This window comes from Solanum stenotomum, chromosome 4 (genome assembly GCF_019186545.1).
Source record: "Solanum stenotomum isolate F172 chromosome 4, ASM1918654v1, whole genome shotgun sequence".
NCBI classification, from domain to species: Eukaryota; Viridiplantae; Streptophyta; class Magnoliopsida; order Solanales; family Solanaceae; genus Solanum; species Solanum stenotomum.
In genome coordinates this window covers 63,667,777-63,681,411 of record NC_064285.1, presented here as the reverse complement: position 1 = coordinate 63,681,411, position 13,635 = coordinate 63,667,777, and the positions used below count along the sequence as shown (strand labels likewise).

General features: G+C 35.3%; 2 protein-coding genes across 6 annotated transcripts; both read left to right on the top strand.

Annotated features, from left to right (window-relative positions):
• The first annotated feature begins 1,401 nt into the window (after positions 1–1,401).
• LOC125862600 (uncharacterized) lies at positions 1,402–6,176 on the top strand. Its single transcript, XM_049542713.1, has 6 exons — positions 1,402–1,700; positions 3,672–3,839; positions 4,235–4,481; positions 4,800–4,949; positions 5,124–5,398; positions 5,784–6,176. Exons 1-6 carry the CDS (start codon positions 1,461–1,463, stop codon positions 5,940–5,942), a joined length of 1,239 nt encoding a protein of 412 aa, XP_049398670.1. The 5' UTR covers positions 1,402–1,460; the 3' UTR covers positions 5,943–6,176.
• Positions 6,177–8,741: 2,565 nt separating this feature from the next.
• On the top strand, positions 8,742–13,390 carry LOC125861946 (uncharacterized). Of its 5 annotated transcripts, none has more exons than XR_007446007.1 (3): positions 8,742–8,920; positions 11,919–13,003; positions 13,116–13,390. XR_007446007.1 is itself a non-coding variant. In XM_049541868.1 (2 exons), exon 2 carries the CDS (start codon positions 11,944–11,946, stop codon positions 12,946–12,948), a length of 1,005 nt encoding a protein of 334 aa, XP_049397825.1. In that variant the 5' UTR covers positions 8,748–8,920; positions 11,919–11,943; the 3' UTR covers positions 12,949–13,045. The 5 variants fall into 5 exon arrangements, 1 of the variants encoding a protein (XP_049397825.1); XR_007446010.1 differs by having other exon boundaries at positions 8,748–8,920; positions 11,935–13,003; XR_007446008.1 differs by having other exon boundaries at positions 8,748–8,920; positions 11,919–12,999.
• Positions 13,391–13,635: the final 245 nt, after the last annotated feature.

The window sequence follows — 13,635 nt, the reverse complement described above, 5'->3', positions numbered from 1 at the left end:
CACATAGACAAGGTATTTGTCAAATTCTCTAATGAAAATATATGGTAGCTAGATAATTATAATTAATTTATAGATAGTGAAAGTGTTATTATTTATATCAAAATTGGCAAATCGTACATATCTACTATGGTTTTGTATGAAGATTTTTCATTTTATAAAATAGGATACCAATGCTTAACATATATCTTAGGGTTTTTTTAGAAAGAAGAAATATTTATTTGATCACGCAGCTGGAGCATAGTCATAATCAGCATCATCATCATCGTCATCTCCATCATCCTCAAACCATGAAGCTGAAACATAGATACACCCTATGACATAGCGATCCATCGTGGACGTAGACTCATAAACATGACTACCAATGTCATGGTTGCCCCTTTTAACATGGTAATCAAAGAATGTCAAATTACAAATTGAGTTCATCAATATTGTTGAAATTTGAGACATTGTTGGGACTTTTTTGTTTCAAGATTGAATCAAAAGAGAAGATAGTTAAGGGAAATTGCAATTGATATATGAGTTGAGAAGAAAAGGGGAATATATAAGGATGCCTAGTGAGTCATGACATAATTATGTGCTCAAAATGGCTCCACAAATGTACTCTAAATGATAGAGCTAATTAAGTCGTGGTGGATTCAGAATTTTCAAGTAAAATTCGAAAAAAAATGTAGTGTTTGAAATTTGAATTTGGAACGCCAAGGTGGATATTAAACCACCTCAATCATTAAGCCAATGTCTAATCTTATGTTCAGGAGGTTCAAAATTTGTATATATACATAAACTTTATTTAAAATATCTTGTCTATACCGTGTAATTTTTTACCGAGGATATTCGAATAACCCCCTCGCTATCCTCTAAATTCCCCCCCCCCCCCGAAGCTAATTCAACCACATTTTTATCATGATAGGATACTATTCTGTAATTTCTATCGTTTGAGAAGATAGAGAGGTCATCTTCGATATACTCAAATATTCACCTATCGATTAAACGATTCAAGTATAGTTAATTTTATATTTTTCCTATTTTTTATTAGTCAATTACTCATTTTCGGGATTTACCGATTTTTTTTTTGTTGAAAACGGGTCGGGTAGTTTATTTAAAAAGGGTATATCTAGACCTTTTCGAACAGTTTAGGGGTATATTTAACCCTTTTTCCTTTAATATAAATGTCACGTGGTAATGTAAAAATAACGTGGCAATTCCATTTGACATTTAACGCCCATAAGGGCATATCTAGACGAAAAGTTGGACGGCGAGGGCATAAGTGAGCCAAACTTTAAATGGGGTATATCTAGACATTTTCGAATAGTTTAGGGGTCATATTTGACCCTTTTCCCTAAAAAAAAAATTACTATAATTTTCCAAAAGATATATTTATTTATTTTTTGGTTAACCCCTCACTCCCTTTAAAAGAGAAAAATTTCTGTGAGTTCAAACATCAAACACTCATAGGCGCTAAAATGGAGAACCCATCTTCATCGGAGAATTTGCTTCAAACCCTAAATACCAGAGGATGGTGTTTCCGGGATATCAATCTTGTAAATTCACTCATTGCAGCTCAATTGGCGTCATCATACACCGTTAGTTCAATCGAATCGGAGCTCCTAAACATGGACTTACGATCCGTCGGCGGGAAGTCGTTGCCGGACTTTTCTCTTCTCCGTAAATCGTCTCATATCCAAGGCCCTAAAGTTCTTCAAGTAATTATCCTTTTTAAATTTCTCTTATATGAAGAGACTCTGTATATATGTGTTATTTTGCATCATTTTGTGTACATAATGGTAATAGCTAAATGATTATTGTAATGAGTTAGATTCAGTATTTATAGGAAGTCGTATTGGATTTTGCTGAACTTGTATCTGTGCTTCTAGCTCCACCTCGGGTGAGTTTGGATTTGTACAATTAACAACTGTTTGAGCTGAAAGAAGTGAATTTGATTACACCTGTCTTTACATATTTTTGTTACATAAGGAATTTGTATGAAGAATTTATATGTATATATGTGTAAAGGATAGCCCGATGCACTAAGTATCTCGCATTTTGATAAAGAAATGAACTTTGGGCTTAACTCAACTTCAAAAGTTATCTTATGAGGTGAGGATTGCTCAAGACCTTATAAGGAGACCTAGAATCCATCCCACAAACGATGTGTGACTCCAACACATTCACGCAAGGTCTGGGGAAGGGTCGCACCCCTAAGGGGTGTGATGTAGGCAGCCATAATTTTGTGTACCCATTCGTCAGAAAATTACACTGTGCAAATAGAGTAAAAATGAATCTTTTTTGGTTTTATTTGAGTTGTTGAATCCCCTTGACATGAAAAAAAGAAGCAAAATTCAAGTATAATGGGAAAAGCGGATTCAAAATTGCTTTAGTTCATATGTTCAAATTTCCAGTTCCGCCGCTACATCATGGATGTTAGTGGTAGTAGCCAAATAATTGTTGCTGTGAGGTAGATTCTGTATTTAGAGTGGGTGGGTTTGGATTTAAACGGGCTATTATATATATTTACTTTTTTAAAATTTCTTATATATGTAGAAATGTTCGAGCTGAAAGCAGTGAATTTGATCACACCTGCCTTTACATATTTTTTGTTGCATAAGGAAGTTGTATGAAGAAGTTATATGTAATTGCATCAATTTGTGTACATCGTGGATGTTAGTGGTAGTACCCAAAGTATTATTGCTATGAGGCAGATTCAGTAGTTAGAGTCAGTGGGTTTGGAGTTGGATGGACTATTATAAATACACAGAGTGTTCAATGATGACTAAAATAAAAAATGGATGTTATTCCACGTTGACTGAAAGTTTCTCAAGCTTTTGCCATTAACTCTGTGTGTGATCACTGAATTTAATTGCTATGGAGGTCACACAAAAATTAATTTTGACTTATCTTTCTGTAAGAACTTATAGTTGCATTTTTATGTAAGTTATGCCGAAGAACTCCTCAACTTTGATATGAGAACTCCTTATCTTCGGTTTTGTGCTGTAAACTAATGGCTTAATTGGGATTTAGCCACATGAACACTCGCTTGATATGAAGACTTTGCCATCTGCTTTGAAGGAGTTTTGTGAAGTTGTCCGTTATGTAACAATAAATGGCATCAATTTTATCATGTTTGAAATTTTGTAGAGATAATGCATTTCATGGGGCTATATATGCATATCAAAACAGGTTTTATTACAGTCCTCACCCATTCTAGCAGAGGTGTGCTGTTGTGATTTACTGCACCCACTTTCTAAATTTTGGATCTGCCTCTGAGAGCTAGGTATGGGGACAAGTGTTGTTATTAAATTCTATTTGAAATATTATACGTTTTTGAAATCATTATTGTAGACAACAGTCAAAACTGATAGTCATATCATACGGCATTCTTAATTACCCATTAGTCATGACTTATGAGATGTGGATTTGAATAGTATCAGATAATTAAGCATCTCTTTTGTTAAGATCGTTCTCTCTCTCAGTTTCGATATATTTCATATAAATTTCAGAAAACCAGTTAAGTAGTTTTAATGCATGCTACTTTCATACTATCTAAAATTTGTCTGTCCAAACTTTTATATTGGTTTTGCCTTTGGTCCACCCCTTGAAGTAAACTTTTCAAAACTTTGTGCTGCACTGAACTTCTTTCCTTCTTCTGTCTTCCTATTGTACATGTTCTCGATCAGATATCTTCTGTCAGAGATATATCACGAAGTAATATGGCTGAGAATTCTGGAAGTTCCAACAATCGGCGTCTACTTAGATTAAAGCTCACTGATGGGCACTCTGAAATAACTGCTATAGAGTACTCTCATATACCATCAATTCCTGATGATGTTGTTCCTGGCACTAAGGTATTCCCCTTCTCTATGACAACTTGATAGAAATATTCATAGTAGATGGTTTACATTCTAATATACATCCTATTGGCTTGTGGTTTACCGAGAATAATGTATCTCTTCTTTTCTTGAGAAGGAGTATCTCATTTAAATTCTATTGCAGTCATTTTTACAAGTAATTATTCCTAAATCGTGTAAATCTCAACTCCTGCGGGTGATCAATACAACCTTTGCCATATGATGTAGACATTTTAAAGCTTGCCAGAGGCAACCAGTTAATGGGCGTAATTTAGATCTAATTGCCAGTGATAAAAGTTCCAGCTCATGACTGTCTTGCTTGTTGGTAGAATACAATGATATGCTGCACAACTTAGTTATGATTCTTTGTCTGCATATGTGCTACTTTTCAGGTGCGCTTGGAAAACAAAGCTACAGTTCACAGTGGTATTGTGTGTTTGAATGCCAAAATGATTACTGTTTTAGGAGGAGCTGTTAGTTCTCTTTATGAGGAATGGCAGATGAACAAAAAATATTCAGGTTTCTCCCGTTCAACCTTGAAAGTAGCACATGAGGATGGAACTGCTGGTCCGCCACCATTTGAAAAGTTGCAGATTGGAGCTTTGCACAAACCCCTTTCTCAGCATAAGAGATATTCTGGTCAGAGGCGTCACACTTTTGATTTGACATATATATTTTCCCTCCTGTCATCATGCATTTATATTTTTAACATGGAGCTCTGGCATACTATCTTTAACTGATACCTCTTATTAGTTGATCCGTACAAGGCAATGAATGTTTTTGTTCGTGGGGAGGGTGGGTTTTGTTACCTTGGCTTTCTTATGTATGGATGTTGCAGTTATTTAACTGGTATTCATTTTTCCTCCAATATTATGAAGCAAATCTATCTCTACTCAATACTCTGGTGTGAAGATGTTTCTCTGTCATTTGGTAAAAGAGCATGTCTCACTTATGCAGAAAAAGCTCAAAGTTCCACAGCTAGTCAAACGCATAGATTTCAGAACAATGAGTCAAGGATAGAGAGCACGGGTAATGAACTGAAGCCACCTGCTCATATTGAAAGGATTGAAGAAAAGCCAAGCACCTCTGAATCAAGGCCAAAAGAAGGTGTAGCCTATTTGTCAAATTGTTATCTAATGGAAATACATGCTGCTTCATTCCTCCTGACATTTCACTGTCAGCATGTCCTTTCGGAAAAACCAAAGTTTTACTTTCACGATGTATTGAAATTATTTTTATCCTTAGTGTGTTAACCCTAACCTTCATATCTTTTTCTGACAGTGGCCGAGGCTGTCCCTGTTCAAAACCAAGCAGCTGCGCAAAAATTACTGCAGAAAATGAGTCAGCCTCCTCCTCGCGGTGGTCATCGTTCCAGAGGCCGAGGACACAGGGGAAGGGATAGAGAGGAAGATGAGTCACACCTTCTTACCCTAGAGGAATGGGAAAGGAGAAAAACTGGTGCTAATCTTTCTGCAGCACATGATTTTCCTGATGTTAGCCAAGATGAGGATCTTGCAAGACAGCTGCAACATCAATTAGATTTCGAAGATTTTCATGTAAGTAAATATGGTTTTCAATATTCAAATGATAGTGGCGCCTGACCTATATTCTCTTTCAAATTCATAATGTGGTCTCTCTATATGTAACCTTAAGATTTGAAAGGAAGATCACGCCTTGGCCATGAATTATACAGACGTACAGCTTATATTTCTTCGATTATTATCGAAGTTATAATTTCTGCGAATATAACTTCTTTGAGGTGGACCAGTGGAAGCAAAGAACATGTTATAAAATTCTTCATTGCCTCTATGATTGGTTACAATGTCTCAAAAATCCATGTGAACATTAATCGGTCTAAAGCTCAGATAGAGTTATAATGACAAATATTTCGTCAGAGTTGCTGGGAAGTGCGTTTGATATGGTTCTTATACCAATTTTCAGGAACAACAAGATAGTACAACAACTGCGGCAGAGAACATCAGAATGAGCATGTTCACATTTGAAAGAGACGATGGTGGAGGTCATGGAACAACAGGATTTAGGGGAAGAGGGAGAGGAAGAGGGAGGGGAAGAGGAAGAGGTAGGGGAAGGAGAGGCTGACTTCCGTCTACCGTTCAGCCTTTCCCCCTTTTCATTTTCTATGTTAGATCTTTAGTTTTTAAGATATCACATACCTTTCCAAAAGACATCACATGTCTTTTTTTTTTCTTCTTTGGCTATTTGGTATTTGTAACTGTTTTTTCAGAACCATTATCATGTGATATGCTATGTCTATTTCCTTAGATGTTTCCCTTCTTTGATCACCTATCTTATGAATGAGTTAGATATGCTGTTGATATTTCATGAAAGTGATGGTATTTGAGATGTTACCATGTGGTATTTAGTTGAACGTCTCAAATATGAAGAGTAATGGTAAAGTTGTCGTTCGTGTGATGGTCGCGGTTTGAGCCGTGAAATCATTCATTGATCAGATGTTTTGTTTTGTGCACTGAGTTATTCAATATTGTATATTAAATCTTGAATATTCCTGACTTTGTCACTATGCACTTATTGTAAATGTCCATTGGCATGAGTTCTTATTTATGAATGCTCATTTGGGATTTTGATTATCATACTATTTGTTGTTGTTATCGTTCTCTTCTTCATTGTTTTTAATATGGATTTTCAATATTGTGTTTGCATTACATGCTTATTTTTTGATATGTTTAAATTGAACCGAAGGTCTATAAGAAATAATTTCTACTCTCTCGAGATAGAAGTAAGACTACGTACACACCACCCTCCTCACACCTCACTTGTGATGCTACACTTAATATGTTTTCGGTCATTCATTACTTCGAGTTGTTGCTTGTTTTTTTCACTTCATTGGTCAATGAAGGGGTGTCACATTGTATGTTTCCTTTTGGCTCTCGTATTATTTCACTCTCCTGAGTTTGATTGACCATGTGAATCAAGGGTCCCATTTTTGCTTACCATGTGGATAAAAGACAAAGGAGAGAAAAGGAGATGTGACAAAGTTCTTTATAAAGTCTAACAAAAAGTAGAAGAAAACTCTTGAATAAAATCGATATCCGTATTGGAATTTGATTATTCTGAATTTGTATAAGGTAGAGTTCCATTCAGGGATAATAATCTCTATCAATGATATTTTTTCATACTCAGGACTTAAATTTGAGACCTTAGATTAAGGAAGAAGCAACTCCATCCACTACATCATATTTGATACAAAATTTAGTACTTAATTAGAGAACATGCACTCCAAATACATACAAAAAGTGGTAATGCAAGAGTTATATTTTATATATATTTCGTTTAATTAAATTGCGGCAAGAGTTTATAAGGCTTGTGATTGAATGAACAAGATATTTTCATTCTTAACTAGATAGGATCATGTCCTAAATAATTTTTTTTGCAGTGAATGAAATTATTCAAGAATCACCTTTACCAGTGAAGATTTAAAAAAATAAATAAAAATGAGAAGGTGGATAGGAACAATGAATTAAAATTTATTTATTTTTCAGAAAATAAGGTAGCATCCCATATTCAAAACATGTTTTCACATATATTATAATATTTAGAGATAAAATACAGATCATTATACACTGACACGTGGCTTTTAGTTCATCTTGTTATAATAAGAACAAATTAGGGAATTTCTTTTCTTTGTGGCAAATAACTAGGAAATTTCTTACTTTCTTTTTGTGTATCAAATAATTTAAATTTCACAATTGATAAATTAAGAAAAAAAATTAATATGATCTAGCAAATAAAGTATATTTTTATGATTTTCTCCATAATATTTTTCGTGCATTCCACAAATACTATATTAGTAATTGTTAACGAAATAACAAGAGATAAGGTCACATTATAAAACTTACATATAATATTATTATTGTGTTGAATCATTTCGCCAGAATATATAATGTGCATCGCAGGATAATTATGTGTCTTATTTTTCTCTGTATTTTGTTTTATAAAATGTTAATATATCTCGATTAAAATATTCTTTAACTTTAATATTGCACATGAAATATTTTAAAATATTTGGCAGTATATTGTGTCTTTAACTTAAAATAAAATTTTCCAAAAAACATAGTTTTTATTTTTTGAACTATTTATAGTTAAAAAAAAGATTCTTGAAATTAAGCATTTGGTGCGTGCTGTTACTTGCCAGAACGCCAGAACAAGGAACAAAACGGCGCCTTTCTTATACTATGTGATTTGCCTAATTTTTACTATTATTAATCAAATCACGTATAACATGCGATAGAGCGGGATAATTGAGATGTCTTCATCTAAACTAAATTCGTGTTTCAATATTTGAAAAAAACATCTTATTTAGATTATTGTTTATGAGAAATCAATTTTGCCAATTTTGCAATGCACAAATTTAAATATAATTTAACCTTAACATATATACTAAAGAATGATCAGAAAATCGAAAAAAAAAAAAAAAAAGAGAAAAAATCAAACCACATTAAAATTTTCAAAATTGAGAAAATAGCGTGCAGGTAGAACCCTACTCAGAAGACCTTGGTAACACGAGTAGGATATGTAATACATCCATAAGGATGATGTCACACCAGACGTCCTGCTTTAACTTCCCTAGTTCCAACTTAGCTAAAGGGACAGTTTAGTTTCCAAGAGGCGTCAACTATAAAAGAAGACTCTGTCCATCAAAGATCGATCTGATAATACGAGTCTGTGGTACAATATCGTCTTTGTTAGAAAACATTTTATCCTTCAATATAAAACTGATCACTGTGAATACAAATTTAATGAAACTTCAATGCAAACTCAAAATGTTGATTTGAGCGAACATTACTCTGCCACGTCAGAATCCACCTCAACAAGCCCCTCGTTTTTATTATAAATACTCGTTTACCCCCTATAAATTTCGAGTCTTTTCATTCTCATCAAAGAGTCAAGGGAGCAGCTTGGCAACTCAGCTGCAGCCTTTTCAGAGTTCGTTCAAAAACACTAGGGTTTCAGAAAAATTCAATCTTCAGAGTACTGAATCATCATAAAGGAAGATTTAACGATAAGGGTTGTTCAGATCGGTGTCTGTAAAACATCTGGTAACTCGTTTTATGGAAGATTAATCTAGTTTTGTTAATCAACAAGTTGTGTTATTTGATCTGTTCATTTTGCTTATTTTCCACCTTTGATTGTGTTTTGGTTGTTTTAAACGTGATTTTTGATGTGGGTTTTGGTTGTGTGTGTTTTTTTCCGTAAAATTTGATTTGGGTGTTGGCGTTTGAGATCAAAATTAGGCGTTTTGGAATTGGGGAACTGGAGAAGTGTTTGATTTTAGATGTGGGTGTCGGTTGTTTTAGTGTTTATTCATAAAAATTGATTTGGGTTTTTTGTTTGAGGTCAAATTGGGTTTGCTTAATCGGAGAACTGGATAAGTGTTTGATTTTAGATGTGAGTTTCAGTCGGTTTATTCCCAAAATTTGATTTGGGTTGTGTTTGGCATCGAAATTAGGCCTTTTGAATCGGAAAACGGTAGAAGTGTTTGATTTTAGATGTGGGTTTTGGTCTGTTTATTCACAAATTTTGATTTGGGTTGTATTTGGCATCAAAATTAGGCCTTTTTAATTGGAGAACCGTAGAAGTGTTTGATTTTAGCTGTGGGTTTCAGTTGGTTTAGTTAGAAAAAATTGATTTGGGTAGTGTTTGACGTCAAAATTAGGCCTTTTTAACAAGAGAACTAGGTTTGGTTGTTTTTAGGAGTTAATTAGATTTGTGATTTGTTAAGTTGGATGATTGTTTGAGTTTATTCATTAAATTGGAACTGGGTTTGGTGTCTGAAGTCAAATTAGGCCTTATTTAATTGGAGATTGTTTGAGTTCATGTTTTGTGCCAATATCTGTTGAGGATTTTTATGTCTGTTTTTAGTGTTTATTTCTATTGAGATTGGGTTGCATGTTATAGTTGTAGTAGGTTCCAGAAGAAGTGCTTGAGCTAATGTTTCAAGCTGAACTCTATTGAGAAATCATGTGCTTGTTGGATTTGGGAAGTGAGAAGTGCTAATAGATTGTTGTTTATGTTTCTTTTGATCTGATATTTACTTGTAGGCTTTGGGCATTAAGTTGATGAAGGGGCACATGATATTATTGAAATACCTAAAGATAAGAACTACATATTTACTTTATTTTTAATGATTGGTTATGATCTGTGTATGTCGATTGGTATGGGGTGGAAATCTTGTTGATTTAGTTGGTGTTTACGTTATCATCTGTGCAACTGTTGGTGTATTAGTGAGTTGGTACAGGAGAGTGACTGAGAACTGTAATTTGGCGACTTCAGGTTGTATTTGACAAAAGTAACATGATAAGTTTTGAACTTTTTATTCGGATGTTTTGAGTAAGAAAAAATGAACTTCTGGAGTTTAAATTAATATACATAAAAAGTTTTGCAAATGGATCAGTTTTAGTATGAAGAGATAAAGGTTGATTTAGAAATTTCAGTTGGGTTTTGCAGCCTCAATATGTGGTAGAGCTTCGGGTTTTGCTTATGGTGAGGATGGATGCTCCTTTTGGTTTGGGCTGATGCTTGTGAGAATATAGCAGTGTTTTCCATCAGGCTCCAAGTGACCCTGGCTTATTATGCCAAGGATTTGGGTGGAAAAGTGAAGTTCTGTTTTAGTTGCATGGATGAGAGGACTTTATATCTACTGAAAATGCTTCATATACTATTATGATGTGAATTTTTTTGTCAGGGTATGTGGATGATCACCCTAATTAATCCTATTCATTACTTGAAGTGAATATGTATCTATTGGGTGTTACAAAACCTGAATTGGTATGGTAGTTGAAGTACCGACCAGTTTGTTTGGATTAGGTGCAACTTGGTTGTTCATGGATTTGGACAAATTCAGAAGGAGATGGATTTATTTGGCTAACAAAGCCTTTTCATCTTGACACGGCTTCTGTTGTTCTTTTTGTTTTCCATGTTTTGCAAACTTAAAAGAGTTTGATATTTGATCTCCGTTGCAATGCACACAATGATGATATCGAGATATTAATGTAGTGTTGAATACTAAAGACGTGCAGTCTGTGGTTTCCGTGTATTCATCATGGGAACTGTAGTCAGTTCACTTCCTTTATTGAATTTTTCACTAAATACTTTATGGGTGTATATGATCGGACAAAGATTTTAACAGGAATAGGAATGATCACATCAGATAAAGGATGCAAGTATACATGAGAGAATTGTATAGCATGGTTTGTTTTGATCGTATGCTGACAAGATGTGCACTGGTTCATGTGTGTGACACTGCGATGATTGGGGATGTCCTAGAAAGAGACGTGGCAGATTGAAAGACGCATGATCTCTGAATGCAGACTTGGTTAAGAATGGGACATGATGTAAGAAAATGATAGGCACTACCTAGTACCTACTAGTTGTGTCTTAGGCTTAGTTGTTGTTGTACTTGCATCAGATCTGGTGCTTTCTAGTTGCATGAATGAAGTTTTTTCTTATGTGTCTGGTTGGAGATTGTCTCTCAGCGTTGGGGTAACAATCTTGAAAAAAATAAATTACTAGGTAGTGGGGTGAAATGGACCGAATAAAGAGGACCTTAAACATAGTATTCACTAGTTCCCATCTTGATTTTAGATTTCATGCTTAGCTGATTGTTGAATGTTATTTCTTTTTCATTGTTTTCTTTAAAGTTGGTGGTTATACTCTTCTAGCCTTTTACGGTGAGTTTTGTTTCTGACATAGTTTCTGTTTTCGTCATACTTTAGTTGTTCAGCCTTTTATCTGAACTGACACCCAGTTTTACAAAAGAGCTGGCGGTTGTGTCATTAATTCCTGATTTATTCGTGATGCATGCTAAACTGATCAGATGATGTAGGCCTAAAATAATACAATGTTACTGAACAAGCATTTTAACCATTTGGCTGAGGCATGTGATGTTGATTCATGTTTGCCTTTTTATTTAAATTCTTTTTTAAACTTGACATGTAGCTTGCGTACACATGTTAATTTATATATTGGTCTTTTGGTGAAGGTTCTGCATGGATTTGTATTTCAGCACTGCTTACATAATTTTTTGTCATGTGACAGTTCTATTTTCTTATAGAAACTAAACATGCCCAAGGAGAGAAGAGATAGGTCTGTTTCTTTTGATAGGAGCAGAGCTTCTCCTTATTCTTGTAGTTCGAGTCACTCAAGGCAATCGTTGTCCAAAAACCCTTTGGAAAATGAGGAAAATGTGAAGGACTGGGAAGATGCTCGATGCCCAGTGTGTATGGAACATCCTCATAATGCTATTCTCCTTCTGTGTGCCTCTCATGAGAAGGGCTGTCGTCCTTTTATGTGTGACACAAGTTATAGGCATTCAAATTGTTTTGATCAGTTCAAAAAGTCGTTTGAAGAAGCTTCAGCATCAACAACACAGCAAGTGGAGATCCCAACTTCAGCTTCGATTACGGAATCTACTGTAGTGTTATCAGAAGCTCTGTCTGAACTGCCAGGTGAAAGAACTGAAGGTGGTTCTATATCCCTAGATGCCTTGTCTTGCGAGAACCATGAAATAAAGAAGATGCTATGCCCTCTCTGCCGTGGCCAGATAAATGATTGGATTGTTGTAGACTCTGCCCGCTGTCACATGAATGCTAAATTAAGAAGCTGCTCTAGTGAGACATGCGAGTTCAGTGGCACATATACAGATTTGCGTAAGCATGCTAGGCAGGAGCATCCTCTTGTACGTCCTACAGAAGCTGACCCAGAGAGGCAGCGCAGTTGGAGGAGGCTGGAACGACAGAGAGATTTAGGAGATCTGCTCAGTACATTGCAGTCATCTGTTTCAGAAGAGGGTAGTGAAAGCACCAGTTTAACCTTCGATGAAGGTGGTTTGCTGACTGTTTTTCTCTTTGTTCGGATTCTCCAACCTAGGAGTAATTCTCGGAGTAGTAGCTGGTCAGGTTCCTCAAGAACTCGGGCTCAGGCAACTGGGAGGAGACGACCTTCAAGAAGACTTTGGGGTGAAACCTATGAAGGGGAAATTGATACTAGAGAAGACGAGAATGAAGACTCTGACGGAGGGTCAGGGCCCCGGAGACGCCTGCGTCGACAACCAACACCAGAAAATTAGTTCTGGCTGCAAACATGTGTTTGCTTGCTGTTCCTTTTGAATGTTACCGCTGTAGGTACTTGTAGCATATAATACTACTACAGTTACAATTCATTTCTCTTCTTTGTATACCTTTTTGTTTGGAAAATTTCAACAACCTGAGAGTGGTTTTCTGTGATCACTTTCAGGTGGAGGGAACCTCGTGGTCCAAAATATGTCGTGCTGAAGCTCTGGGGAATCGATTCTTGGATACAAGATTCAGAAGGAGTGGAAATGAAGGATTGTGTTTGGTTAGTAGTATAACTTGTATACATGTCTTTCTTGATGAAATCTCATCTCAGCCTGTGTGCTATGCAAATGCTTTAAATCTATTTTTTACTTGAATTGATAAAGTTGGAAAGCAATTTGCTAGTTTTGCTTCTTGTCTTATGAATAAACCCCAATACTGCAAGCAAAATATTATGTTTCATTATTCAGCTTTTGGCTACTACAAGCATGAAAGGAATATTCACTTTGTTTTTAGCTGTTCATTTCCCGTCTCTTCGAATATACGTCCCAGGTTATCAATATGTACAACTGCTGAAAGAATAGACAGCGAGTTATGTGCAGATTTTTGCGCGAGTTATGTTCTGTAGGGCAATTAAACAGGGTTTTCACATTTGTGGGAGTAGTAGTATTCTTGTACTGTACAGAGTTGCTTCATGGTGT

What these genes read in the sequence shown, in the direction of transcription:
- LOC125862600 (XM_049542713.1), top strand. Translation starts at nt 1,461, where the DNA reads ATGGAGAACCCATCTTCATCGGAGAATTTGCTTCAAACCCTAAATACC. An exon ending in TCAGCATAAGAGATATTCTG is followed by an intron (nt 4,482 to 4,799) that starts GTCAGAGGCGTC and finishes TCACTTATGCAG; the next exon opens with AAAAAGCTCAAAGTTCCACA. An exon ending in TAGATTTCGAAGATTTTCAT is followed by an intron (nt 5,399 to 5,783) that starts GTAAGTAAATAT and finishes ACCAATTTTCAG; the next exon opens with GAACAACAAGATAGTACAAC.
- LOC125861946 (XM_049541868.1), top strand. Translation starts at nt 11,944, where the DNA reads ATGCCCAAGGAGAGAAGAGATAGGTCTGTTTCTTTTGATAGGAGCAGA.